This window comes from Canis lupus, chromosome 18 (genome assembly GCF_011100685.1).
Source record: "Canis lupus familiaris isolate Mischka breed German Shepherd chromosome 18, alternate assembly UU_Cfam_GSD_1.0, whole genome shotgun sequence".
NCBI classification, from domain to species: domain Eukaryota; kingdom Metazoa; phylum Chordata; class Mammalia; order Carnivora; family Canidae; genus Canis; species Canis lupus.
This window is the reverse complement of record NC_049239.1, coordinates 25996939-26023730: the sequence shown is the minus strand read 5'-3', so window position 1 is coordinate 26023730 and position 26792 is coordinate 25996939. Positions and strand designations below refer to the sequence as shown.

General features: G+C 66.6%; 3 protein-coding genes across 16 annotated transcripts; 1 reads left to right on the top strand and 2 right to left on the bottom strand.

Moving 5' to 3' along the window:
* Positions 1-1158: 1158 nt before the first annotated feature.
* On the bottom strand, positions 1159-3743 carry RASSF7 (Ras association domain family member 7). Its single transcript, XM_038562451.1, is given in 7 exon segments — positions 1159-1662; positions 1745-1784; positions 1787-1826; positions 1902-2030; positions 2111-2820; positions 3008-3133; positions 3658-3743. Coding segments are annotated over 6 exon segments (1230 nt in total). The 5' UTR covers positions 3132-3133; positions 3658-3743; the 3' UTR covers positions 1159-1475.
* Positions 3744-4220: 477 nt separating this feature from the next.
* On the top strand, positions 4221-9995 carry LMNTD2 (lamin tail domain containing 2). 7 transcript variants are annotated; one of them, XM_038562935.1, is made up of 16 exons: positions 4221-4360; positions 5042-5109; positions 5481-5688; positions 5767-5919; positions 6330-6417; positions 6552-6707; positions 6968-7039; positions 7120-7208; positions 7457-7752; positions 8145-8256; positions 8371-8560; positions 8646-8750; positions 8838-9034; positions 9184-9353; positions 9452-9504; positions 9755-9990. In XM_038562935.1, exons 3-16 carry the CDS (start codon positions 5501-5503, stop codon positions 9884-9886), a joined length of 2001 nt encoding a protein of 666 aa, XP_038418863.1. In that variant the 5' UTR covers positions 4221-4360; positions 5042-5109; positions 5481-5500; the 3' UTR covers positions 9887-9990. The 7 variants fall into 7 exon arrangements, with proteins under 7 accessions (XP_038418863.1, XP_038418859.1, XP_038418865.1 ...); XM_038562931.1 differs by having other exon boundaries at positions 5042-5226; XM_038562937.1 differs by lacking the exon at positions 4221-4360 and adding an exon at positions 4371-4539 and having other exon boundaries at positions 9755-9995.
* A 2-nt stretch (positions 9996-9997) lies between these two features.
* Positions 9998-25531, bottom strand: LRRC56 (leucine rich repeat containing 56). 8 transcript variants are annotated; one of them, XM_038562942.1, is made up of 13 exons: positions 25377-25531; positions 23048-23286; positions 22472-22662; positions 20835-20922; positions 20019-20079; positions 14368-14464; positions 14095-14295; positions 13214-13397; positions 12670-12846; positions 12525-12589; positions 12174-12319; positions 11874-11992; positions 9998-10817 (listed from the first exon to the last, which is right to left on the bottom strand). In XM_038562942.1, exons 3-13 carry the CDS (start codon positions 22646-22648, stop codon positions 10480-10482), a joined length of 1653 nt encoding a protein of 550 aa, XP_038418870.1. In that variant the 5' UTR covers positions 22649-22662; positions 23048-23286; positions 25377-25531; the 3' UTR covers positions 9998-10479. The 8 variants fall into 8 exon arrangements, with proteins under 8 accessions (XP_038418870.1, XP_038418866.1, XP_038418871.1 ...); XM_038562938.1 differs by having other exon boundaries at positions 22472-22659; XM_038562943.1 differs by having other exon boundaries at positions 13214-13346; positions 22472-22659.
* Between the last annotated feature and the right edge of the window lie 1261 nt (positions 25532-26792).

Sequence of the window (26792 nt, the reverse complement as noted above, 5' to 3'; positions counted from 1 at the left end):
CCTTGGACCTGGTGGCGACTGCCCTAGCCCTAGCTCGCCCACCCGGGGCACGACACAATCAGCATTTGCAGTCCAGGCTACACGCCCATGTGACCTGGCATTTGGCCCCGTCAGTCATGGGCTGCTGTGAGGTAGATGGTGGGCTCAGGTGGGACCCGAGGTAGGAGCCAAGCAGGGTTGAGGGCCTTGGAGTGAGGAGTCTGGGCCAGAAGCCCCCTCCTGCTGCCTGGCCTGTCCAGTGGCTCCCTCTCCCGTCCCATCTGGGGCGGGAAGTATCCATTCCTAGTTACCCCCTTGCCCCCACCAGCTGTGCTCTGGGTGGCTTCCTTGCTCCTTACTCGGGACTTCATGTCCCCTACAGTTGGCCCCAAAAAAAGTAGGGAACACCAGGCCCAGCTCAGGAGCCACTCCAGAGGGCTCGGTCACTCCCAAAGTTCAGCACAAAGACCGCCATCATCTAGGGTGCCTCCACCTGTTCCCCAGTGGTTGCTCCGAGCCTGTGGGTTCTAACCATCACTAGCTGCAGTGCTCACAGGTGGGACCCGCAGCCCACCCCACCCGCAGTCACCCGGGATCAGGATGAGCACCATGACTTGGACATCTCTCTGCCCTAGTTTCAAGGCTGCAGGAACACAGCAGGGCCTACACACCCACCTGGGAAGCGGAGGGACCTACAAAACTCCTCTGGGCAAAGCTCCTTGGTCCTGGCCAACCAGGAGTCTGGGGACCCGCCCCCACAAGCTCGCAGTAAACCTCAGTAAACCTGATAGGCAGGTCTGGCACGTCCTTGAGTCCTCACATCCAGGAGCCACCCCAATGGGGTGGCAGTTCTTGCTCCTGGAGTAGGCCAGAGGCAGGGAAGCAGATTAGAGAGGGTCCACACAGACGCCCAGGCAGGGCTGAGGCTGCTGTAAGGCCCACACTGTCCAACCTCCAACCCAGGCTTGGGCGGCCAAGGAGAGCCCCTGGGGATGGATAGGCGCAGGAGCTGAAATCTGAGGCCCTACAAGACCCAGCTTTGGACCCCACTGACCAGTGGTCCCTGAGAGACCTCCTTCTCAAGAGCCCTGGCTGTGGCCAGCCCCAGATAGTTTGGGGGACTCCCTGTGACCCTGGCTGGTCTCAAGTGTTGGCCCCACAGACTCTGTCCAGTGCAGCCTCAGGACACACTCAAGCCATTTGGGGCAATTTATTGAGGTTTTAAGGTTGGGGGAGGGGAGGCAGCACACCTGTCCTGTGCATGTGCACGGGCATGGTGAAGGGTCCCCCCCCCCCACGCGAGCACACACCCACCGGTGGAGCAGTGTCTACACATCTTCCACCCCAGGAAGGAGCCATGGCCCTTGAGGCGTAACGAATTTTGAATGTCCCCCCTTCTCCAGGGGGCTTGGTGGGCTTGGCAAGGGCCAGGGCAGGTGTCCTCAGCCTCCCCCTGCTCCCCACAGCGGAAACCCCAGGCTCGGGGGCATTCTGTCTCAGGCCCAGGGCGCCAGGGCACCCCACTGCACGGGGAATGAGACCTCTGGGGCCGCCCACTCTCTTGTCCGGGCCGGGCTGGCCTTGTCCTCGCTCATGTCATGGGAGCCTGGGGTGGGGCTGGCAGTGGACGTCCATTCCGGGGCAGGAGCCACTACCTCCAGGAGTTCTCCCTCATTGGGGCAACTGTGGGAAGGACATAGGCTGAGGGGCCTGGGGAGGCCCCAGGAAGACCTTGTCCCGCCCGAAGGGAGGAAGGCAGACGTACTCTCTGGGCTCAGGCTGGACACTAGAGTGGGATTCTGGGCGGTTCTCGCGAGGGGCTCTTCTCTGGCCGGAGGCAGAAGGTCCTACGGGGAGAGTAGGTCAGCTTGGAGCTCGGCCGGGCCTCCCCCCCACCGGCCTCCCTCCAGGACCACTCTGACCTGTGTGCTGGGGGGGCCCCTGTCTGGCCGCGGGGGTGGTGGCAGCGCAGCCCCCGTCTGCTGGATGAACTGCTGCAGGTTACACTGACGGAGCTCCCGGTTCAGCTCCTCGAGTTCCTGGGCTTGGGCCTGGGGCACATGGATCCTCAGGGGACCGACCTTGAGCCCAACCCCAACATGGGCAGGGGCTCGGGGGCCCGTGGGCTTACCTGCAGGGCATGCTCGGCTGCCTCCAGGGCCCTGCTCACCAGGGCCAGGCTGCCTTGCACCTCCGCACTCTGCCGCTCCTGGGCAGCCAGGTCCTGGCGCAGGCGTTCAGTGGCCGACGCTGTGGGCGAGGACGGCCCAGGGGCCTCCGAGGCCAGATGCAGTTCAGCTTCCAGGGCACGGGCCTGGGCATCCAGGGCCTGTAGCCGGGCGGCATGCTCGGCGGTGGCGGCGCTCAGGGCTTGCAGGCGCGCCTGCCCCTCACGCTCCCGCGCCTGCTCCCGCCGCAGCTCCTGCTCCCAGAAGGCCTCCTGACCCAGCTCCACCGCGTTCCTCCGCACCCTGCGCTCCAGGCCCTGCAGGTCCGCGCAGGAGCCTGGCATCGGTGATACGGGGGCCACAGGCTCCGGCAGCGCGGGGCTGGTCAGCCCAGGGCACCCGAGGCTGAGGGTCAGTGCCTTGCGCTGCTCCTGGCCCAGCGCCGGCCGGGACTTCGAGGGGAGGCTGGCACGGACTGAGCAGCGCTCGGGAGGGGGGCAGCTGTCTGAGGAAGGCCTCCCAGCGAGGCTGGGCCCTGTCCGCCTCAGGACAAACTGGACATCACTGGCAAACTGTCCACAGGTAGCCTGGGCACCCACCGGACACTCCTGAGGCAGCAGCTGCCGCTCCTTTTCTCTGAGACGCTGCACAAGCACAAAGCGGCCCGTCTGGCCTGGGGTAGGAGAACACGGATCAGCCTAAGTCCCTCCCCCGATGGCACACACCCTCCGTCCACCTGGCTTGAGGAGTTGGGGGAGGGCAGGGGGATCAGCAGCCAGCCCCACCCTCCCGGGGGCAGGGGCCGGGTCCAGGCCCACCTCAGGCCCACCTGTCGGCCCACCGTGCCTGGAAGGACTCACCTATGGCTTGCGCTAGTGCGATGACCACTTCCTGACAGGTGGTGTGCTCCGAGACCCCACAGACCACGCGCTGTATGCCGTCCACCCACACCTTCAGCTCCATGGCTGCCAGCCCCAAGAGCATCCCTGTCCGGCAGGGAGGACAGAGGCTTCAGGGTCAGGCCCCGCCTGCCCCCAGCTCGTCCGGCCGGCTCTCCCGTGCCCGTTGTCGGGGTGGACGTAGTGAGACCAGCCCCCCGGCCGCCAGCCACTGCCCCTCCAGCAGCACTTGGAAGCTCCCCGCTCCGCAGGCCGCTCTCGCCCCGCCCCACTACCGGAACAAGGCGAACCATTAACCAGGTCCAGGACTTCCTGCCTCCCCGCTCACCTGGCTCCGAGGGCACGGCCCCTCCCGCGGGACGCCGTCCTCGGGCACCGCAGGGCACCCGCAGCGAACGCGGCTCCCCGCTGCCATGGGAACGCCCCCTCCCCCGCGGCTCACGCGGCGGCTCCCGGGGCCCCTTCCCGCTCCCGCCAGCCGCCGCGCTCGCCCCCGGGCCGCTGCAGGTGCGGCGCGGCCCCCACGGCCGCCCAGCCCGCGCCCTCTCGTCGGGGCTGCCTCCCGAGGCCGCGGCCCGCACGCGGGAGGACCTGGGGCCCGCGCGGCTCACCTGGGCGCCCGCCTGCCGCGGGGACCCACACTCCGCGGGCTGCCGCCCGGCGCCCGGCGCCGCCGCAACCTGCCGCCTCTAGCGCCGCGGGCGAGCCCCGGCTCGCCACTCCATTGGCCCGCAGCCCGAGCGCCCCGCCCCGCGCCGCCCCATTGGCTCCCGCCGCCGCCCCGCCCGCCCTGCGCCGGCGCCCATTGGCTCCCCCGCCTGCGCCCCGCCCCTCCCATTGGCTCCCCGCCCGCCCCGCCCCCGGCGGCGCCCAGGTGTGGGCGGAGCTCGGCGGGGCGGAGGGGCGGGCCGAGCCTGGTCCACGCACGCCCCAGGACCGCGAAGCACGCGGAAGCGCGTCCCCGGCCCGCGGCGGCGCGTGGGACAGGTGTCCCGGGCCGCCTCCCTCGGGGGCCTCGGGCCCGATGAGTCTCTTGCCCAGGGAGGGGCTCCGGCGTGGACCCCGCAGCCTCTGCACCCGGAGGGGCCGCCGGGGGCCCAGGGCTGGGGTCCCACCGCCCCGCCTCCATCGGGGCGGGTGCGCGGGCCTCGCGGGTCGGGGAGCGGTGAGCCCCGCGGGAGGCTGGCGCGCGCTGGCCTCTCCGGCTGCAGCCCTGCCGACCGCCCTGCTGGGGAGAAGGCCGCCCTCAAGGGCCGGGCCGGCCAGACAAAGACCTTGAGCTCCCCCCTTCCTGCCCGCAGCCCCTGGAGACGGGTACATCCGCACCCCGTGCCCTGGGGAGGCCGAGCCCAGGACACCTCAGTGCTGTCCGGGACCAGGCCTTCCGAGCCTGCTCCGCTCCCGCACGCTGGGCCCTGGGGGTCCTCCTGCCCGCCTGCTCCCCAGCACAGGAAGTCCTACAGAAAAGCGGGGGTGAATGAGCGCGGGGCGGGGTGAGGCTGGAAGGCGTCGGTCTGTGTCAGGTCTGGCGCCTCATTTCTGTTCTGGGCAGAGGGAACTGTTGTGGTTCTGAGAGTCCCTAGAGCTCCCCGAGGTGGTGGAGATGGACTGGGGAGGGGGAGGCTCCTGGCTTGGGGGTTACGTAGGTGGGCATCCGCCTCTGAGTGCCGAGAGGCTGCGGGAAGCACTCAGGAGGGGGGTCGCAGCAGGTGAGGGCCCGGCAAGCCCCCATACACGGGCAGCAATGCCCCCGCCGCTGCCATAGTCAGGCTGTGGGAGCCTCCCCAAGGCTGGTTGGGGTGGCACACTGTGTGTGACTATGGCAGGCCCTGCTGGTCACTCTGGGCCCCCGGGCCTGCTAAGGCCAGCTGGGCAACAACCCCGCCTCTCAGAGTTTCTCCTTCAGGCTGGGTCAGGAGGTGGGCCCAGGTCGTAGGGCCCTGCTCTGGGGTCTCCCTGGAAGCTCCTGGTAACAAAGAGCCCCTCCCCTTCTAGGTGCTGGTATCCATGGCAACACTATAGAGCCTTTCTTTCCCTAGGTCTGTTTGGATTTCAGGCCTCAGGTGAGTGTTGGGGGTAAGGCCTGGGCCTGGGGGCATCACAGGCAAAGGACCAGGACCTCGGGTCCTAGAAGGCAAGGATGATAGGGGGAGGACAACAGGAAATGTGCAAACGCCCAGGTGACACATTGCGGGGCGGCGAGGGGGTGACCTGCTGCCTTGTCCTGGTCAGAAATACACAGACACGGGTGTACACATGACCAGCAGTTCAGTGTCCCGTGGGGTGCGTGTGCACACCTGCACACATGTGCCTCTTTGAAGTGGTGCTGTCTGGGGCTGTCAGACGTGGGCACACACTCGCAGCCACATAAGGAGAGCCCCACAGGGGTATCCACACATGGGACACGAGGACGACAGCCACATCATCCTCTCAGCTCCCCCAGGAACATCAGGAATGGCCCCTGAGTCTTGCCAAGAGGCTGAAGAAGCCAAGAAAGAGGCCCCCTTATCCCTTGTGGGCCAAGCACTGGTCAATGGCCCCCGGGAGCGTCCGGCTGGCACACTCCAAGACCCAGTGGCTCCCAAGTGCCCACAGGACACGAAGCCCAGCTCTTCACGGGTGGTCTTCTCCACCAACCTGCAGTAAGGGAGGGAGGGAGGGGTGGTCAGCCACATGGGTCTGGTCAGCCAGAGTGCAGGGCCTGATCACTGGCATTGCAGGTTGACCCCTGAGTCCCTGGACCCTCGCGCCCTGCGGCTGCTCTGGGGTCAACGGGAACTAGAGATCCAGGCTCTGAGGTGGGCCATCCAGAACCGCCCGGATGCCCGGCACTGCCATGTCCTGCAGGAGGTGGCTGGGATCCCACCTGAGAGGTGCGCAGCAGAGTGCTGGGCCCGCAGCCCCACCCAGCCTCGGTCTTGGCCGGAGCTCCTGGTTTTCGCCTGACCCTATCCCCAACCCCTGGGCCTGACCAGCACTCCAATTTAATTCTTATCCTGACCGTACCTCTAGCCTTAACCCTCACCTGGACCCTCACCCCCCACCCTAACCCTGAAAAAGCGAATATGCTCTGAATGTACCCAGACCCTAACTCTGAACACATTTACAGCCACTGGACCTAGACCCCCACCTACAAGCCAGACCTCCCAGAGCTGGACTTGGCCTGGCCCAGTGGAACTCTGGGCCCTTGGGCCCCCAATGTCAGTGAAGGGGAGCCCCTCCATCCCCCCTCCTTGGCTGCTGACCTCAAGGTGGGAGCTGCTGAGATCGCCCCTTCCCCCAGGGGTGCACGCAATCAGGAAAGGTTCCTGCAGAACAAGGTTCAGAAGCTGACTCTGGAGTTGAAAAAGCAGAAGGAACAGGCCCAGCTGGTGAGGGGCAGGTGGGATCAGGGAGTTGGGCGGGGGACACAAGCTGGGGTGAGGATCAGGGCCCAGGCAGGGGTTGGCCGTGGGGGTCGGTGCCTGGAAAAGACTGTGCACACCTCTGCGCTCTCCTGGAACAGGAGAAGTCCCAGCTGGAGGAACGTCTGCTGCAGACCGCGACCACCATACAGCAGCTGGAGGCTGAGCTGCAGGCCTTCCAGAAGTCCTGCCTCCTGCAGCTGGCCCGCTCCTCCTGGGTGGGTCGCATACTGCGATCTTCCACAGGCAGTGTGGAGGTAAGCTCCCCTCAGCCCACCGCCCTGCCTCCCGCGTCCCCTCCCCAGTCCTCGGACTTCCCCTGGACAGCCAGGGTCTCCCCTCCAGGTGCTTTAGCCCTGGCCTGCCTGGGAAGCCTGTCCCCCGACCCCAGCCCCGCCCCACCCCCAGGGCCGTTGGGAAGAACGCAGGGCAAGTGTGGCCTCAGGAGCGGTGAGGTCAGAGGGGAGAGGCTCCTTCCCGTGGTGCCTGCCCACTGGCCTCCACTCCCCTCTGGCAGGTGGTAACCGCAGAAACCCTGCTGGAACTCAGCGACCTCCCTGAGAGCGACCAGGGCCCCTCCGCCGGGGAGGTGAGCAAGGCTCCCCACGAGCTTTCACAGCTGGAGCCCCTTGGGAAGGGAGGGCCACATGCCTGTTGCTTCCCGGCCAGGGTTTCCGGCTGGAGGATGTGGACTGGAACAGCATTGCCCAGCGGTATCCTAACCTCTTCACCAACATTGAGTGCAGCTCAGACCAAAAGTAACTGTGCCAGTCAGGCAGTCCCTAGGGGCGCGGGGAGGGTGGACCCCAAGGTCTACCCCAGGTGTCCTGGCCCAAGTCCCCTACACCTTCCAGGGCAGCTCTCCCACCTGCAGAGGGCGAGGTTCATGGTGAAGGGAAAGGGCTCCTGAGGCTCTTCCCCAGGCGGGGCCCCTGGCTGCCCCACCCACCTTGGGGGGGCTAGAAGCCAGCGGGCAACGAGCAGATCAGCCGACCGTGGCCCACAGGCACCCACGGCCCCTGTCACCCCCAGAGGCCTCACTGTCAGGTGAGTGGGGCTCGGAGCTGCGTAGACGACACATGGAACAGCGTCTCAAGAGTGTCGAGTGGAGTACCCTGCCCTTGGTGGGTACTAGCAGCTCAGGGGGCACGGACTCTGGCTCCAGCAGTGGCCAGCTGGCTGCGCGATGCCGAGTGCGGAAGGTGACAGGACGCCCGCCTCGCTCGCCGGGCCGCAAGTCTTCTGAGCCCACCGAGGCCCACTCGAGGATCTTCAGCAGGGAAATGCAGACACAGACTGAAGGTGGAGTGGGTCTCCCCCATGACCCCCCCCCCCCGCAGGGCCATAATCTCGGCCCAAAGCCCTACACAGCGTCCCCCAACAGCTTGACCTTCACAGCAGCCTGGGGCAAGGCCGCTGGGGCCTCTCTGGTCTCACTCCTGGGGCCAGGGGGGTCTCAGGTGATGCTTGCTGCTGCGGAGGCACCCTCACGGGAGTACCACCCCCTGCCCCTGGTTCTTGGAGTTATCCCCCTGCTTCCCTCAGCCTCCAGGGTCCCGCCATCCCTCCTGCTCTGGATCGGACCCCCGGAGCTGTTCTTCTCCCCAGTCCACCCTCAGCGTGCTGCAGGTCAGTCTGGCCTCGCATGACATGTCCCCAGTGGATGCTCCATTTGGAGGTGCCCCTTCCAACAGGTCTCCTTTCCCCGGATCTCCGGAAAGCCCATCAGGACCAGCCTGGCAAGACTGTCCTGACGGGGGAGCCCTGTGCAGGTCCAGAGCACGGGCCTCCCAGGCGCCGCTGGAGGTGAGGGGGTGACCCCGCAAGGCCACAGCAGGAGGGGGTCTGCTACCGGGGGCGGCCAGGGGAGAGTGCCCGAGCCTGTCTGCAGTGCCCCTACCCTCCCTGCTCCCTGCCCAGCCCGACGGGTTCCTGCCTGAAGATCATTGCTGTTAGCCGCCGGGACAGGTTTGTACGTGTCCTCAACCAGTCGCTGGAGGAGACCGTGGACCTGAGTGGCCTCACGCTGCAGCAGCTTGTGCAAGACTTCCCTGTGTGCATGTACCGCTTTCCCCCGGGCACGCTGCTGGCGCCTCGGCACCACGTCACGGTGCGCCCCACTGCCTGCGAACCCTCGCAGCGCCGCTGGGACCCCCTCCCTCCTAACCCTGCCACCCCCCTGCCGCGTGCACCAGGTTTGGGGTGAGGGGCCCCGCAGCACGAAGAAGCAGTTGCCTTCGTCCTTGGGATTCCACTTCAACCGAGGATGCGTGACTCTCCTCCTGAACCCCAAGGGCGAGGTGAGTATGCATCTCAGTCGGGGGCGGGGTGGGGGCGAGCCCCGCGTCGTGGGGGTGACCTTCGTGCCCCTCCCGGCTGCCCCACAGGTCCTGAGTGAGTATCAGGCCCCCCACGGCGTGTCCCGCGGCTCAAGGATCTTCGTGGACAACGCCGACTTGTCCATTGACCGCTTCCCGCTCCCAGAGGCCGCGCCTGCCTCCGCCACCTTGGAGCAGATGCCCGGGACCCAGCACTCGCGTGCGGGCAGGGCGCGGGAGCCCCGGGCCAGACAGCGGAGGCCCCGGTGAGCACCTCCCAGCCTCCCCCCTGCAAAAACGGCCTCCGCAGAGTCCCTGCGAAGGACCACTCCCCAGCCTCAGCTCCAGTCCCCTTGGGGCCGCCCCCCACCCCGTAACTCAAGACCACCTCCAGGCCTCCGCCCTGCCCCCCCAGGCCCCTTCCGTCCAGGACCGCCCTTCCCTCGGGGGGCGGGCTCCGCGTGTCACGACGCCCTCGCCCCACCGGGACGCGGGGCCCCTTCCCGCGGCAGAGCGCCAGCAAGCTCTTCCGCCCGCCCGAGGCCACCGGGACCCGCGCGCCGGAGCGTCTGCCCGCCATCCCCGGTGAGGACGCGGACGCGGAGGGCCGGCGGCCGGCAGGGAGGGGGAGGGGGAGGGGGAGGGGGAGGCCGGCCAACCCCATCGGTCACTGCCCCTCGCAGAGACCGGGCTGTGCCTCGAGGACCGCCAGGCCAGGAAGGAGCCCAGGGTCCTGGTGAGTGCGCGAGTGCGCGGGCTGTGCCCGGAGCCCCGCCCCCCCCGCGCCCCTCCACGGCCCCCCCCTGCACTCCGAACCCCCACGCCCTCCTCTGCCCCGCCCCCTCTGCGCCTCGCCCCTATACGCCCTTCCTGCCCCCGCCCCTTGCCCTGGCCCCGCCCCTCACTCACTCTTGACCACGCCCTCCCGCATGCCCCGCCCCTCGCGACCACGCCCTCCTCCCGCCCCGCACCCCCGGCGCCCGCAGGTGTGCAGGAAAACCGTGGACCGGAGCTGCCCGATGGTGGCGCTCTCGGTGCAGAGCACGGCTGAAAGCAGATTCGGCTTCCGCTTCCTGCCCTGCCCGCCGGTCACCGCGGGCCCTAACGTACGGGTGTAGCGGGTGCGGGGGGTGCGAGGCACGGAGGTTGGGTGCCCGGACCGAGGGGCGGCGCTGGGGGAGAGTCGTGGGAGGCAGGCCGTGCCAGCTGCATCATATATTGAACCAACGTCACCAACGAAGTAAACCGCGTTTATGTACACCGGAGTCAAAAAGGATTCGCTTGGTTTTGGGGTCCCTCCCCCCAAGGGAAGGGAGCTGGCCGCCCGTCCCGCGTGGGCGAGGAGCCGCACCGGTGCCCGGGGATGGGAGGCCTGGCTGCACCCTGGCCTCCGGAGGGCCTGCCAGGGCGCTGCTGGGGCCCGCCACCACCGCCCCCCCACCCCCACCCCCCGGGCGCGGGCCCAGCCTGTCTTCCAGGCCTTCCCCTGCCCCTTCCTCCTGGGAAGCCAGGCCCCGTGGGAGGAGTGGGCAGCTGACCCGCTCAGCCTGGCCTCTTTTCTTATGCCCGACTCCCCTCCACCAGGAAGGGTCTCTCCTGTGTCAAGCCATTACCCAGTCCCACACACTCCCCAAGAAGCCCCGGGCTCCCTGAAGTCAGAGTTCACATGGGGTCCCCGGCAGCTTGGCAGTGTGGGGGGGTGGGGGCTACACTAGGGGGGGGCCTGGGCTGGGGTGATAGGGTTCAGGTGCAGCATGCGCCGCAGGCCAGGGACTCTGGCTGCTGAATCTGGTGCTGCCTTTGGGCCTGGACATCCCTGGGCTCGAGGGCTTGGGCCTGAGGTCACCTCCAGGGCTCTCAGAGCCGTCCCTGCAGCCAGCCCCTGCCCCAGGCCAGCTCCCTGGCCCAGGCCAGGCCCTAAGCTGCACAGAGCTCTGAGCCTGCGCCTCTGGAACTGCAGGCCTGTGGCCCCCCAGGAGCTGTGGCTAGAATCAGAAGGCATCTTGGGGGGACAGGGGATCAGGTTACAGCCCAAGGTCCTGAAAGGCTCTGGAAAACAAAGATAGCCTGTCAGACGAGGGGCCCCAGAGGGTGGGGGTCACCACAGGCAAGCTGGCAGTGCCCACTGTGGTCTCTCCCCCAGCCCTTCACTGCCCCTACCCCAAGGCAGCAGCCCTCTCTTGCATTCCTGGGTTCCCCTGGGAAGTGTGGCTCTACAGCCCCATGACTTTGGGCTGCTGCTGGGGCCAGACCCACCTCTGGCCTGGGCTCTGGCTCTGGGTCACTGGGTCCCATCACCAAGGGTGGCCGCCCTGGGCCAGGTCCTAAACCTCTGCGTCGAGTGAGCCCCTGGCACCCCCATCGGTGCAAACCGGACGTCTCACCTGGCCCTGGCCTGGGGTGGGAGGCTCCGGTACCCCTTGTTTCCTGAGTTCCCACTGTCTGTCACTGCTCCACCCCGCTGCCCTGCCTGTTCTCCCCCCACCCCCCAGGACCCCCCTCCAGCCCCTCCCTGCACTGGCCAGCGCGGGGAAGGCCAGATGCTTTGCCTGCCGTGCCCCTGTTCCCTCCTGGCCCTTTTACTCCCCAGCCACAGGAGGGCCACTCAGCCCCCCTTTAAGCCTGTGCACCTGCCGCCCCTGCTTGCCCCTTCCCAGGCTTGCCCACTGGGTTCTACCAGTCAACTCAGACCCTTCCTCCAGGAAGCCTCCCTGGGCTCTGCTGGGTGAGGGGTCTTCCACTCAGCCGTGGTCACTCTGCAGCCGGTGTCCTGAGCCTGGCACAGGCCTCTGTGCAGAGTAAGCGTAGCCACCTCCCTGCCTCGGTCTCCTGGCCTGTCTGGTGCCCTCTCCCCTCTGTGGGCCTGTGCCCTGCTCCCTGCCCAGTGGGCCTGCCCTCTGTTTCAGTCCAGACTCCCTGCTCACACCCCTCCGTCCAGCTGCTGTGGCCTTTGATCCCATGGGCTCAGGGATTGGAACCCCTCGCCTGTAAGCAGCCCCCCAGGAGAGGACCTCCCTGTTACAGCCCCTCGCCGAGTCCAGCTGAGGATGGGGCCCCAGCTGATGAACGCTGGTCTGGGGCCGTGTGTGGGATCATTCTCAATACCTGGGGCCAGGCACGGGGGGCCGGAGGGAGTCTTGGGCCTAGACTTGTCCTCTTGCTCTTCAGGGCTCCTCCGTGGACCCCCGGAGGCCGTGGCACCTTCCTGCTGGGACTCCAGGGACCTACCAGAGAGGGGGTTAGAGGGGAGAGAGGGCTGCCGCCCTGCCCTTAGAGCTCATCCCAAATGAGTGTGCCCCTGGGACGATCCCCCGGCCTCAGGCCCCCACGGCCAGCTCCTCCAGCCAACCTGGGTACCAAGGCAGCCCCAGCCATGACCTCCCAGCAGCCAGGACATGCACCCACCACAGGCCCAGCTCCCTGTGGGCCGGAAGCCTAGCCAAGGCCAGGAGGTCGCCGCTGCTGTCTGTCTGGTCAGGCCCTGGGATAGAGGCACTCATAGCCGAGTCCTCCAGCCTGTGTGGGGGCAGCGGCTCCGGTGCTGCCCAGGCCTGGGGAGACAGAGGGCTGGTTTGGGGGCACAGTCTTCAAGGGGGCCGGGTGGGGAGTACCCTGCAGATGGAAGGACGTCTCTGGCTGTGGGAGAGCGGGGGCATGTGGCCAGCAGTGCCTGCAGGCAGGGTACCGCCAGGCCAGGACGCTGGGCCCCTGGGGTAGCACTGCAGTCCTGACCCACTTGCGGGTGGCAGGGCATACCTGGCACTGGTGTCGGCGCTCCCGCAGGCCTTTGGTGGGGTTCCCGCAGAGGACCCGGCCAGCACCTACAGACGAGGGTGTGGCTGGGTCTGGTTTGGCATTGAGGGGCTGCAGGGTCAGCTTTGTGCCGAGGGCGGTGAGTTACCGTGGGTGAGGTTGCTGCTGTCATCCTCTGGAGCTGGGTCCCTGGGAAGCAGGCTTTCAGGCAGGGGACCCCCAGGGACCAGTAGGGAGAGGGGCCACGGCCTGGGGGCCCGAGGCTGGGTGTCGGGCAAGAACAGCTCGGAGCTGAGTCTCTGAATGTTGGCTCCATGGGGATGATCTGTCCGGGGGTCAAAATCAGAGGTCACTGAAACCCCCGCGAACTGGCCCACCCAAGAACCACCCCACCCGCGGCCAAGACTGTCCACAGACAGGGAGCCCTGCCACCCAACATCTGTGTGTCTGGAGGCCCACACGCCCCCCAGGTGCTGCTCACGGGGAGGTTATCCCGGGCTCTGGGAGCCCAAGGGTAAAGCCTGGAAGGGGCAGGAAATGTGGCCGTCCATCTCGGGAGGCCTGGGGGAGCCAGGGTACAGAGCTCTCTCCCTGGGGGTGGTGGGGGTGCCCCCTCTTCTGGGGCTCCGTTGGTAAGGTCTCCAGGCTGGGGGGGTGGCCCTTGCCAGAGGGCGGGTGGATGGCTGGCATACCCAGCCCAGGGAGCAGGCCATCGAAGACACCGGCCTCCTTGATGGCCTCCTTCACCATGAGCCAGTCCTGGTCCAGCTTCCAGGAGGCCGGCAGGCCAGTGTGTGCGGCCGGCACCTCATCCAGGACCTGCAGCTGGGGGATGAGCTTCCTCACCTCTGCCCGATAGTTGTAGCCCCGGGGCACCTGCAGGGTGGACGGGTCGGGCAGGCCTGGGTCCGGGGGGCCTTCAGGCCAGCTTTGTCCTGTGGCTGCTTTCCCCAGACCTCCGTAGGGCGAGGCCGGGGAGCAAGGGTTGGTGATGCTGCCCCACCCTCCCAGGGCTGGCCTGGGTCACTCTTGGCTCCCAGGGGGGACTGTGGGAACCCCGCGCTCTCCCCCAGTGTGATCTCACTCTCTGGCTCACAGCCAGGGTCCAGGGGTTGGGCAGCTTTGTGCGCTGGCACCATCCAGCCGAGGCCAGGAGGGTAGCAAGTGTGAGCTCCAGGTGTGCACGGGCCCAGGAGGAAGGAGTGCATTTCCACATAGGGCACACGGGGGCGTGTGGGGGATGGAGGGGCCGTTGGACTGGGCCTGTACAGGGGTGGGTGTGTGATTCTCTGCGCAGACATGCATGGCTTCATGTGTCACGTGCATGCACTTCATGGGGGTGCCGTATGGGCTGGGGGGCATGGCGGGTGTGCGCGGGGCCCTGCGGGGCCCTGTGGGGGGCCCTGTGGGGTCTGGTCCTGGCCCAGAAGTTCTCCAGCGATAGAAGAGAATGAGCTGATGGTGAACAAGTCACGGGGTGCAGGTGGGCAGAGAGGCCCCTGGGGCCGTGGGGGGGGGCGCAGGGTGCCTCCCCGTACTGTGCATACGCTGCTGGGGTGCCCGGCACACACACCTTGCTGGAAGGGCTGGGCCCTGGCCGCAGGCACACCAGGTTGCCTTCCAGAGTGAGTGTGGCCAGCCGCGGGCACAGCTGCAGGTAGCGCACCTGTCCCAGGTCGTCCACGCTGTTGCCTTCCAGGTCCAGCACCTCTAGCTCCTCGAGCAGGCACAGCGGGCTCAGGTCTGAGATGTTGTTGTAGGAGACGTAGAGCTCCTGGGACAGCAGGGGGCTCAGCCAGGGCAGGGCCTGGCACCGTCTCCCCAGCCCGGGGCACCCCAAACCCACCTTCAGGGCCAGGAAGGAGCCAACGCCGTCCAGGTCAGTCAGGCCACAGCGAGCCAGCCACAGCACCTGCAGGCAGCCCAGGGAGGTGCCCAGGTCTCTGCAGAGGGCAGGTCAGCTGGTCAGCACCGTCCTGGGCTGGAGGCCACGCCTGTCCGTGAAGGCCCAGACCCTCCGCGCCCATCCACCCCCCACGCGTGGCCCTGTCCACCTGCAGGGTGCCGGTGACCCGTGGCCGTGGGAGGCCGCCTGCAGGCTTAGGGGCCCCAGAGCCGCTGCCCCCCTGCCTTCCCTCCTTGCCGCAGCGGGGAGGGCGGGGCGGGGTGGGTGGTGCTGCCCTGGTGCTGGATGACTTGGGGCCGCACCTGCTGCCTGTGGCCCTTGCCCATGGGGTCCACCCTGGGGGGCTTCTCCCTCCCTCCCCCCTCCCTCTGGCCTTTCTTGGATGGCTTCCTCCTGTTGCAGCCCTCCTGCAGCCAGCTGTGCCTGCAAGACCCTCGCCCGGGCCCCTGTCGTGGCCTTGTCCCTGCCACACCACCCCCCCCGGCCCCGCCCCGCAGGCTCCTCTTGTCCTCTGTGTCCCTTTCCTTCCCGCCGGCTTCTGGGATGTTCTCGAGGGTGTGTGCTTTGCACTGCGCCTGCGTCCCCAGGCTGAGGCCCGGAGCTCTGCCGCTGGTGTGCCCGTCCTGGAGGAGGTGTTGGGGCCTCCTTCTCCTTCCGGCACTGCTCTGCCACTGTACGTGGCCGGTTCGTGGCCCTCACGCGTCCGCGCCGCAGCGCCTTCAGGATCTCGCATCTTTCCTTGGGCCTGCGATTGTTTGCAAGATACCAAGAAGCCACATCTCCCGTGTCTCATCTCGGACGATGACATTTGGAAGCTTGACTCCCTTCCCTGGGTGGTCCGCGCTCCTCTGGGACCGTGTTTTGCCTTTTCCCTTCCGTGCCGCGGGTACCCCAAGGTTTCTGACTATCCTCGCAGTAGCTTCTCGGGCATTCGGACTGGGAAGGAGGGTGTGGAGCCCAGCTTGGAAGAGCAGGTCCCTGGGGGCCCTGGCTGGGGCTTCCCCGCCCCAGGGAGGAGCCGGTGGGGGGCAGTCGCTGGGGGTGGAGCCGAGCATGGCTCCCAGGCCCCGGCCCGCGGTCTCTCCTGTCCCTGCCGCATGGTCTCCCCACGTTCCTCCTCATGGCCCCGCTCCCATGTGCCCGTGCTCGTCCCCTGCCCCCTCCTTGAGACATGCAATGATGCCCTCAGACCCCAGCCCAGCGCGCACACCCCTCACCTGGCCAGCTTGGCCTCTGCCGTTCAGTTCGGGACACTTCGCGTGTGCCCCAGCCTGTTGCCGTGAGTGGGTTTTCCCATCATCTTTTAATTGGCTGACATCGTGTCCAGCAACCCCTTCAAGGGGGCGGGTGCTAATCAAACCACTCCGGGTCTCTAACTCATTCAGAAACGCTGGCTGGGCCTTGAAGTCTGGGGTCAGGCCTCCTTCCCACGGTCCCATCTTCTGCTGTGCGCGTGTCCGTGGAGGAGCCCAAGGAAGACTTCCTTCCTCTTCCTCTTAAAAGAAGACGTGGTCTTGGGGATCACTGGGTGGCCAGCGGTTTAGCACCTGCCTTTGGCCCAGGGTGCGATCCTGGAGTCCCGGGATTAAGTCCCACGTCGGGCTCCCTGCATGGAGCCTGCTTCTCCCTCTGCCTGTGTCTCTGCCTCTCTCTCTCTCTCTCTCTCTATGTCTATCATAAATAAATACATCTTAAAAAAAAAAAAAAAAAAGAAGAAGAAGACATGGTCTCTTTCCTTGGCCGCCTCCGAATTTTACCTCTCCGGGGTAAAGACCCGGGTAGCTGTATTAGGGACCGCTGGCAGCCCGCTTTTCATTCTCTTCTTTCCGTCTGTAGTTGAAAGGTTTCGTTTATGTCTGATGAGTTTCCTTTGATCCTTGAGTATTTGTTCTGTTCTACAACCCCGGTTTCCTCCTGCAACGGTCACAGTCACGAGCGTGGACGGCGGCGGCCTGTGCTCGTCGCGGTCCTTCCTGCCTTCCTGTGCAATCTCTCCTTGACTGGGTTTCCTGCAGTATTCCTCTTGTCTGTCTTCATTTCCTAGCTGGTGACCGTGGTTTCATTCCCTTTGTTTTCAGAGTCTGTGGTTCGCACCCAAGGCACGCGGCCGGACCCGGCGGCGGGGGAGGCTGGGCGGCTGCGAGCCCGGCTGAGAGTGGAGCGCTCCGTTTTTATAGAAGAATAAAGATTGGGAATAACAGGTTCCGGCTCTTCTCAGATTAAGTAGGAAAATTACCAAATACTTAGAAGTGATGACAAAAAACAAAGCGTGCCAAATTTGTGGACCCTGCCCGGGGCTGTACCTGAAGACAATTTTATATCTTTCGAAACATTTATCAAAAAAAACCTGGAAGGATGACAACAGTTAAGCTGAGCATTTAGCTCAAGGAGCTGGAAAAAGGACAGAAGCAAACTGCAAAAAGAACAAGGAGAGGGGCACCTGGGTGGCCCAGTGGTTGAGCATATGCCTTGGGCCGTGATCCTGGAGACCTGGGATCGAGTCCCACGTCGGGCTCCTTGCGGGGAGCCTGCTTCTCCCTCTGCCTGTGTCTCTGCCTCTTATGAATGAATAAATGAATAAATAAATAAAATCTTAAAAAAAAAAAAGTTTCAAGGTTAGAGCAGCCGAAAAGAACAAGCAGAGGGAGAAACAGCCTAGGAGTTGGCCTGGATCCCAGAACGCGAGGAGCACGGCGCCGGGGCTCTGAGGGGCGTCCCTGAGCACCCAGGCAATCACTGCCAGCAAAGGGTATCAGGTGCTGCGGTGACCCGGGTAGCGCTGCTGCTGGCGTGGGAGGTGGCGGTGGCCCCGGAGCCTGCGCACTGATGGCCGGAAGGGACAGTACCATTTTCTGGCCCTGTCGCCGCCGTGCAGAGTTGCTCATGCACGCAGCCCTGGGGATAAAAGGCCGAGCACGAGCTGCCTGTCATCCACCCTTGGCGCCAGAAAGTAAGGAAAAGGAGCAGGGCCGGGAAGTGAAAGGCAAGCCTCCTAACTCACTGAAACCCCAATGGAGTTAACAGACTCCTCGAATCAATGTGAGTTTGGCGGTATTTCTAGGGACAAAATAAAGACACGATGTTGGCAGATATAAGACCCGTGTGTAAGGCTCCGTGAGGTTTCGCTGATTTGCAGAATGTCTCCATCCACAGGATGCTTGTCTGCATCTGTGATAATCACCCAGAAAACACAACAGGAACGGGACCTCATTCGTGATCATAAAGACACTATAAACGTGGGAATTCCTGGTGTCAGGGATCCCCGGTTTCACAGGGGGCTGGGGTCCTGCCCGGGGCCGGGCGGCAGTGGGGTGGGTGGGGAGGCGCGTCCCCATGCCATCCTCTTCCCGGTGGCTGGTGTAGGACAGTGTACACCCGCGACCACCTGCCCACACCGACGCAGGAGGAGTGCTGGGAACCCGCTTGTTCCTACGGGTTCACAGGAGGGCACTTCCCCTGTTACAGGTGAATCGTGTCGCCTACAGCCCCACCAAACGCACATGCAGCCGTCCTAACCGCCAGCCGTCCAGCACGAGACCCTATCGGGAGCTCAGGTGGGTGCTCATGGTGGGGTGGGTACTGGTGTCCTCAGAAGGGGACACGTGGACGCAGATACACACGGCGCCAATGCCCTGCGATCGCAAAGGCAGAGTTTGGGCGGGTCACTCTACAAGCCCAGGAACGTGGAAATCGCCCGCAAAGCCCCACGGGGCGAGAGGAAAGGGGGTTCCCACCCACAATGCGGGGGGAGCCAGCGCTGCCCGCCTGGGTCTCGACGTCCACCTCACAACCAGGCAAGAGTAAGTGTCTGCAGCTCAGGCCGCCCGCCCCCTGCGGCCCCCCGTGCCAGGGCCTGCGGCTGCAGAAGCCGTCAGGCCCGGGGCGGGGGAACATGAGGATAGAGGGGCACCTGCTGGGGAGACTGGCTGAGGGCCCAGAAACCACGAGACAGGCGCCCTAACGTCTGGAGCGTCACAGGCTAGTCCTGAGCTCAGTCCGCGGGACCGTTACGTCCAAGCAGCTCCCTCTTCCGAACTGTTGTCCACGTTCAACCCGTGGACGTTTGCAAACATCCCGCGGCCGAGCTTCGGGATTTGAGAACAGAAAGAACTGCAGGGCTCGCTGCGTTTCTCGCTGTTGCCGGCCAGGGGCAGAGCGCGTGTCCTTGCCATTTACCATCGAGTCACCGTTCTTGGAATTGACTATTTTGTGTCGTCACAAATGGTGTGTCGTATTTCCTGCTTCTATGACACCGTCCACGGGCCTTCGTGACCTTCATCCTCGTGTCATATGCTCTTTACGGACTTTGTTCTCCTCCGAGCGAATCTGTGCCTTAACGGGGAAGGAATAAATGCGATTTTCCGTCGTCGTTAGCCCAGAAAGGTGTCGCCCCGTCCGTGAGGCCGCGGCCTCCCTGCGCAAGCACGGTGTGCCTCAGATGCCCGCATCTAGACCCTTGGGGGGCGGCAGCGCTGCTTCCCGCTCTGGGTCTTGGGGCCACACACCGAGGGACAGGTGGCCTTCCAGTTTTCTTTGCTTCCATTTCCAGATCCTTAAGTGTCCTGTTAAATTCTCCTCGATGCTTATCTGATAGGTAGCAGCGTCCGTGAGGAGGATCGAGAGGGCAGTTTTGAGGTTGCTTGATAAGGATCTTTACGGCTTCACCTGGACGGGACTGGGTGCCTGGAGCCCATTTACAACACCTGGAGAACTTTCTAGAACTCCGACTGGAATCCCCCGCCTCATGCTGGCTGGCCCTGGCTACATAGAACCAGCAGTGCTTGCTTGCCCGCTTTGTTCTTTAGATTTATGTTTATTGGAGAGAGCGAGCGAGAGCAGGAGAGCGAGCGCACTAGCAGGAGGGGCAGAGGCAGACGGAGACAGGATCCTGCGCTGAGCGCGGAGCCGGACACGGGACTCGATCCCAGGACCCTGACATCATGACCTGAGCTGAAACCGAGAGGCGGACGCTGCGCTGACTGCTCCCGCCAGGCGCCCCAAACCAGCCGTGTTTCCGTGCGGCCTGCTTTGCCTGAACACCTAAAACGGCCCCACTGTGCTTCCGCTTTGTTCTTTCCAGCCAGTGAGGTACACGGAGGACGTTCATCGGTCCTTAGTTTCGAATTTTATCTTTCAAGTTGATCATTAAAATGCTGTTGGGTTGTACGCGAGGCCGTGCTCACCCGCGGGGCTGATGGGCCCCAGCACGCCCCGGCTCCTGCCCCCCCGGCGTGGGGATGCCCACCCCTGAAGGCTCGGCGGTGTGGGGGCCCCCACCACACACCCCTTGCTGGTTGGGGACCTTTTGCTGAAGGTCGGGGGCACCTTCCAGGCACCCCACAGTGGGTCCTTGGAGACCCTGTCGGCCGCACAGCCTGGGGTGACCGGCCTGACGCTGACCGCGGGCCCTGGGTGGCCTGTGTCGCCCTCAGCAGGTGCCTCCGCCCAACAGGGGGGTCGGTCACACGAGCTACATGTCCCGGGATCAGGCTGGCAGGGTGGGCACGAGGGCCGGGAGGCGGAGACGGCAGGTCACCCGGGAGCCTCTTCGTGGGACCCTCCCCGCCCCCAGGCCCGAGAGGGGCACTCACCTCACGGAGCCCAGGCAGCTGCCGTTCAGCTTCAGCTGGCTGAGCTTGGGCAGGTGCTTCCCTGTGGGCCACAGGCGGGTGGCAAGGCCTTATTCCCCTCCCTTCCCTGCACCCCCCGGGGCATCGGTGGCCCTTGCCTCTGTGCTCCATGGCTGTCGGAGCCCCAGCAGCGGCTCCTGTGAAGAACAGGGCACTGACCCTGCGGGACAGTCCTGATCCCTGGAAAGAGGGGTGCAGGGGGGCCTGTGGGCCCAGGACGTGCCTGCAGAGGGTGTAGGATGGGCCTGTTGGATGCAGGGCAGACCTGCAGGGTTCAGGACAGGCTCATGGGGTGCACAGCTGTGGGGTGTAGGACGGGCCTGTTGGGTGCAGGGCAGACCTGTAGGATGCAAGGCAGTCTCATGGGGTGTAGGGCAGGCTTGTGGGGTGTAGGATGGGCCTGTGGGGTACAGGGCAGGCTCGTAGGGTATAGGGCATGCCTGTGGGGTGTAGGATGGGCCTGTGGGGTGCAAGGCAGACTCGTGGGGTGTAGGATGGGACTTTGGGGTGCAGGGCAGGTTCGTAGGGTAGAGGGCATGCCTGTGGGGTGTAGGATGGGCCTGTGGGGTGCAGGACAGGCTCGTGGGGTGCACAGCGTGCCTGTGGGGTGGAGGGCAGGCTCGTGGGGTGCAGGGCGTGCCTGTGGGGTGCAGGGCAGGCCCATGGAGGGCAGTGGTCCAAAGACCAGAGCTTCTCTGGCAGCATTCAAGTGGACGGGACCTCGCACAGAAGTCTGAACTCGCCAGCAGCAGGGTGTGGACAGGGAGGGGCTCTCACCAAAGTTCCCCAGGCTGTTCTCACGGGTGTTGACACACATCTCCAGCATGTTCACCAGTCCAAGGTCATCTACCTGGGCCAGGGCCCGCTGCAGAAATCGATGAGGACTGAGCCCTGGAACCGGACAGTGGTCACTCCCTCCCAGGGTTGCCTCTGCCTCCAGCTGTGGGGCTGCCCAGATGCTGTTCCAACAGGTCCCACAACAAAACAACTCAACGGTGGAACGGTGGGTTTAGCACCGGGTTGGGGGGACGTGAGTGCTGCTTACTCCTGCAGTGCCCCCCGTTGGGCCCTGCCCCCCCCCCCACCGTGAATGAACACAAAATGAAAAGGAAACGAAACACAGAGACGCATGTGAACACCTGGAATGTCCGCGGCTACCGCAGCTCCTGGTGTGTGGAGCCACCGGCTGGGTGGCGAGGCTGGGTCCACCTCCAGGTCCAGCCAGGGTGTGGCGGGGCTCACTGCCCTCCCGGTGCCCTGCCCCTGGCCCTCCCTGTGTGGCCAGGCTGGACCCTCCCTGTCCCACTGTCCCCGGCAGGGAGCGCCGTCCCCAGCCCGCTCCATGCACAGGTGGGCCAGTGCCCCGGGTGCCCTCTCAGAGTCAGGCTGTTGTCACTGCAGCCTGGTCTCCCTGTGGCTCCAGGATGGCCCAAGACGGGAGCATCCCCCAAGTTCCGGGCATGCTGGCCCTCCCATGAGCCCACCCAGGCTGTCTGAACCCAGGCCTCACATGTGCGGGGGACACAGGGCCCCAGGGCAGGTGGGAGAGAGGTGGCCTGCAGCGGCGAACCTGTGCCCTGGGGTGGGAGCAGGGCTGCTGAGGAGCGGCTGGGAGGTGTCCCGGTGGGGTCCGCGCTGGCCCAAGACAGCGGGGAGCCCTGGGCCTGCAGGCCCACGGGAGGGCCGCCCGTGCAGGAGCCAGCTTGCATTGTGGGGCAGGGGCCGGGCCCGAGTTGCTTCCACCTTCACTGATGAGGCTGTGCGGAGGCTTCTGAGAGCCGTTGGGGGTGGGTGGGGCAGAGACCCCGGGCAGCCAGGCTTCCCTCCGCATGTGGGGGGGGGGGCTGTACCTGGGGGGCCCCTTAGCGTGGCCCCCACCGCGTGAGGCGCCGACTTGCCCGGAGAGGTTGCGGGTGGGAACCGGAGTCACGAGGCTCCGCGTGTCCTGGTGGCCCCAGGGTGGGAGCGGGGGCTTTGGGAGAAAGCCTCACCAGCTGCCCCCGTCAGCGAGCAGGACCCCGCGGTGGAGCCCACTTACACAGCCTGCCCTGGGTGCAGGGTGCCCTACTTAGCCCGCGGTTTCAGGGAGCCCTGGCAGCTTGCACCTGCTGTGCGCCCCGCACCTGGACGGTCTGCCGCCCGGCCTCCCCCCAGAGCAGCAGCTGCTCCAACTAGGGGCTTCCCTGGCTCCCGGAGCGGTTCGCGGAGCGGCTGCTGATGCCTGGCCCACGGGTGCACTGGGCGATGCCTGCCAGCCTCCCTGCCTCGCTGTCCCCGATGCCTGGGGCGGCCCTGAGGACGCCGCAGGGCTGAGAGCGTTCATCCAGGCCAGAGGGCTGGCTGGACATCGGGCCTGGAACAGTGGTGCCCCATGCAGACCCCTGCGGCCTGAGCCCCAGCCCCCCAGCGCTCACCAGTCGGGCAGGTGACAGGTACTCCTGTACCAGCCGCTCGCCATGGCTGTCCCTACGGCTGCCCGGGTCCTTGCTCTGTGGCCGAGGGTTGTACGGTCCTTGCCAGCCCAGCTCCCGCACTCGAACAGCGGCTGTGCCAGGCCACGGCCCGTGGGCTCTGTTGCAGGCCTGGTCCATTCACATGCAACCTGCTGGGAGAGGCCGAGGGCAGAGCTACGAAGCCTCGGCTCTTGCTCGCACTCGCGGCCTGGCGGTGACCCCGCACGGCAAGCCCGTGGGGTTCCTCCTGCCTGGCTCTGATGGCCTCTCAGCCTCTCAGTCTCAGCCTGCCCGCGGGCTTGGGGGCACCCCATCCTCCAAGGTCCGCAGCGGGGGTGCTGGGCCCAGGCTCCCCTCTCGGAGGTCCTGCCTAGGCTGTAGGCCTGAGGGGGCCACTTGGACCCAGGTCACGTTCGCTCCGTCAGCCGCGGCCGGCAACAAGCCACTGGCTCAGGCCCTGTGTGTGTGTCTCCACACCTGGGGGCCTGGGACCAGGCTCCCAAGCACCCCACCCCTCCACCCACTGAGCCCCCTCACCTGGAGGCACTGCCTCTTCCCACCATGGGTCAAACATCCAGGCACGGAGGCAGCATGTGTCTCCAGGTGGCACCTGCAGGAGGGAGTTGGCGTGGCCTCCTGGCCAGGTCGCTGTGCCCAGGGGACTTGGGACAGGCAGGGAGGAGGTCACAGGGCAGAAGTGGGCAGGTGTGGAGGTGCTTGGGGCTGTCAGTGTAGGCACCAGCCCTCAGGTCCTTTGGATCATCCTGATGGGGCACCTGGACGGGTTGATGAGGAAGACAGTCGGGTGGTGACTGACCATCCTCTCTGCAAAAGGGGTCCCAGGTCTGCCTCTCTGGACTCTCATGGGCTGGCCGCCTAGCACCCTGTCCTTCCCAAGCCCCCTCACCCTCAGGCTCCACGGGAGCCCGTGTCCCTGGACACCTGCGCCAGGCTCACCTGGTACTGCTCCTTAAAGATGCAGATGCCTGGCCTGACCCCAGATCCCAGAATCATGTCCAGGGGTAGAGCCGGAAGTCCGCCTGGAATGTTCTGGGAACGCCCCCCAGTGTGGGTTGAGGCCTCACTGACTCCTGCCCTGTATCCCCTCCTGCCCTTCCTGGATTGACTTTCCGCCTAAGTCTGACTCCTTCTGGGGTCCTCTGTGTTTTACGACGCGTTCCGCTGAGCGAGCCCCAGGCTGCGGGGCCCGGGCAGGCAGGATGCTCACTTCCTGCGCCCGCAACGCACGGGAGAGAGGCTCCCCCCGATTCTCCGAAGGGATTGTGTGGCGCGTGCCCACGCCAGTGCTGCTCTCATCTCTCGGGCCCTGCAGACACTCAAGCCGCACCCTCTCCATCGTGCCTGGGCTGGGGGGTGGCCAGCTGGGCCTTGACAGAGGCGCTGGAGGGGTGCTGCGCGGGCTCTGTGTGCCTCAGTGGCCTCATCTGGAAGGTGACCCATACACCGGGGATCCAAGGAGGTGAAGGCCATGCAGGTGAGCCCCACCATACAGACTCATCGGGTCTCCAGCCAGGATTTCTTTCCAGAAGCTTCCTCTGCCGTCTGCCTTTCTCCAGTGGGCGAAAAGCCCCAAGCCTGGCTGGGGACCTCAGCACGTGCCTCCTGGGACTACGCTGCCCGCTCCCATCCCAGGCCTGCCAGCCTTGGGGTGTGGGGAGTGCAGGGGCTGGTCTGGCTGCAGCCCCAGGAGGCCCGTGGGCAGCATGAAGGGCCAAGCCCGCCGCCCTTTCCTTCTGTGCCTCACAGCAGCCGACCAGCGGTCCTACCCTGGACTGGGCCCAGCGGACGGTCCCATCCGGCCCCAAAAGTCTCGGGTCCAAGGAGCAGGGCCTGGGTCGCTGGCTGCAGCTTGCACGTGCACTGTCCCCTCACGTGCATGCACTGGCTGGACCTGTCCATGCTGCGCGGGGCCCTGCGGCCACCCTGCCTGCCACTCGGGTGGCCTCTCTGCCTCCGTGGCCCAGGCTAATGCCAGCCCTTGGCCTGGCTCAGCAGCAATCTGGGTCCACTCCACGCCTCCCCCCTTCGCTGCAGAGGGAGGGGCGCTGCGGGCAGGGCCTAGTCTCTCCTAGGTCCCCACTAAGGGAGTCTGGGTCGCCACCTCCTCCTCTCCTGCAGGGGCAGAGCCTGGGGTCCCTCCTACCCTGGGGCCTGGGAACTCTTCGGAGCCCGGCTACCGGTCGTGGGCTGAGCCCCTGGAGACCAGATTGGACATCTGGGGGTACCGCTGAGCCCCCACTGGCTTTGCTGCTTCATCCTGGAGCAGCCATCGGCCTCAGTTTCCCCCCAGGCACGGGGGAGGTGCAGCGAGGCCTGAGGCCCCAGGCCCAAAGGTGTGCTGGGCTCTCACCAAAGGGGTCGGTCTCGGTGCCACGGGCCGGGCGCCCTCCGCCGCGGGGCGCGCCTTCCGACTCGGGGTCGTTCTTCCGGTGGCGGGGTTGCGGCCCTGGGCGCCATGGCAACGGGGCCGGGGCATTATTTGAATGCTCAAATATTCATGAGCCCGCGGGACTCTCCGAGGCTCCGCGGTCGAGCCACGCCCCTTAGCAACGGCTGCTAGGGCAGGCCGGGGGCGGGGCGACCGCGGGCGCATTCGGGGCCCGGAGGGTAGGGCCCCACGTCGTGGGCTCCCGTGGGCTGGGAGGGAGCCGGGGCGGAGGTGAGGCCCCACCGGGCGGGGTACCAGCGCGGACCGGCCGGGTGTCAGCGCCCGCGAAGGCGGTTATCAGGCGGAGCCCAGCGCCCACCTTTCCCGGCCCTGGCCCTGCGGGAGGGACCCCCTCCTCTAAGGGTGGCGATGCCAAAACAAAAGGAAAGCGCCCCCGAAGACGAGGGAAATGCAGACCTGGACACCGGGAGGGGTTTGGGGTGTCCGCGCTCTCGGGGGACGCCGCCACTCGCTTTCACTGCCGCTCCTTGACTCCGCGTCTGTGCGCGTCAGCGGGCGCCGGGCTCTGTCCTAGCCACCGCGCAGTGCACGGGCCGGCCAACCGGCCACGGCCTCGGCACGTGCTGTAGGCGATGTGTGCGGGCGGGGCAGCCCCCCCCCCCCCGAGGGGCCCGCCAAGGTCACGGCCTGCAGTGGGAGGGGCTCCACGAGAACAGCGCGCGCCGGCACCGGAGGGGGCAGGACGGGAGGGCGGGCAGGGCCGCCAGAGCGGGGCCAGCCTGGGCCTCCTGCGGGCTGCACCGTTCTTCCTTTTTGTAAACAAGCACGGTGTGTTGATGCACTACTTTGAAATTTAAAATAAAATGTCGAAACCACGTCTTTTTTGAAAGTCTGGAAAAGATGCGGGGTGTGCGTGTTCGCGCTCCGGATGGGGGAGCCGTCGGCACGCAGCCCTCGGGCAGCTTTCGGGCTGGTTTGCAGAGGGCCCATCGTTAACTGGGCCCCGCGCAAGCGTCTGCAGGGCCGGAGCCTCCGGGCTAGGGGGCTGGGCGGGCCGGCCTGCAGGGGGAGGCTGAGGAGAGGGGCGAGGCTGCGGCCCAGCGAGACCCCTGGGGCGGGATCAAACGATGCTCCGCGCCGCGCTGCCCCTTGTGGCCTGGGCGCCCCGGGTGCCGCGCGCACGACGAAGCCGAGGTGCCAGGCGCCCGTTCCGGAGCCACCTGATGGGAACGGGGGTGTAGGGCACCGAGCCCCGGCCATGAGGCCCCAGAGCTCGGGGCGCGGCCCGGCCTGCCCCGGCGCCCGCCTCCCGTCCCGGCCGTCCGCCCGGCGCGCCGACCCTGACCCTCCTCGAGCCTCGTCTCCCGGCCTGACCCCTCCGCTGGGCCTCGCGGCGCAGGGAGCCCCCCACCGCGGGACACGGGCTCCCGCCGGTCTGCAGCGCCCCCGCCCCGGTGCACCGCCGCCCGCGGTCCTGTCGGGCAGCTCCCCGCGGAGGCCGCCGCCCCGGCCCGCGCCTCTCGCGCTCCCGCCGAGCGCCCGCGGGCGCAGCCCAGCCCCCCCAGGCCGCGGCCCACGAGGGCCTCCGGGGCCGGGCACCGCCCTCCGCGCCGCTTCCCGGAAGCCCCGCCCGGCCGCGGCCCGTGACGGGCGGGCGGGCCGGCCAACCGGCGCGGGGCGGGGCGGGCCGGGGCGGGGCGGGGGCGTGGCCCGACGGCCGCGGCCAATGGCGAGCCGCGCCTGCGTGACGGACGGGCGCGGGGCGGGGCGTGCGCGCCCTCCCCCCCGAGTGTCCGCCCGCCCGCGCCCGCAGCCCGCAGCCCGAGCCGCACCCTCCGCGGACGGAGCCCATGCGCTGGGCGAGCCGCGCGC

What these genes read in the sequence shown, in the direction of transcription:
- LRRC56 (XM_038562942.1), bottom strand. Translation starts at nt 22,648, where the DNA reads ATGGACCAGGCCTGCAACAGAGCCCACGGGCCGTGGCCTGGCACAGCC. An exon ending in GGCCCAGCCCTTCCAGCAAG is followed by an intron (nt 13,398 to 14,094) that starts GTGTGTGTGCCG and finishes TCCACCCTGCAG; the next exon opens with GTGCCCCGGGGCTACAACTA. An exon ending in CACAGGGAGCTGGGCCTGTG is followed by an intron (nt 11,993 to 12,173) that starts GTGGGTGCATGT and finishes CCTCTCTGGTAG; the next exon opens with GTCCCTGGAGTCCCAGCAGG.
- LMNTD2 (XM_038562931.1), top strand. Translation starts at nt 5,187, where the DNA reads ATGATAGGGGGAGGACAACAGGAAATGTGCAAACGCCCAG. An exon ending in AATGCAGACACAGACTGAAG is followed by an intron (nt 7,753 to 8,144) that starts GTGGAGTGGGTC and finishes CCCTTCCAACAG; the next exon opens with GTCTCCTTTCCCCGGATCTC. An exon ending in GCCAGACAGCGGAGGCCCCG is followed by an intron (nt 9,035 to 9,183) that starts GTGAGCACCTCC and finishes CTGCCCCCCCAG; the next exon opens with GCCCCTTCCGTCCAGGACCG.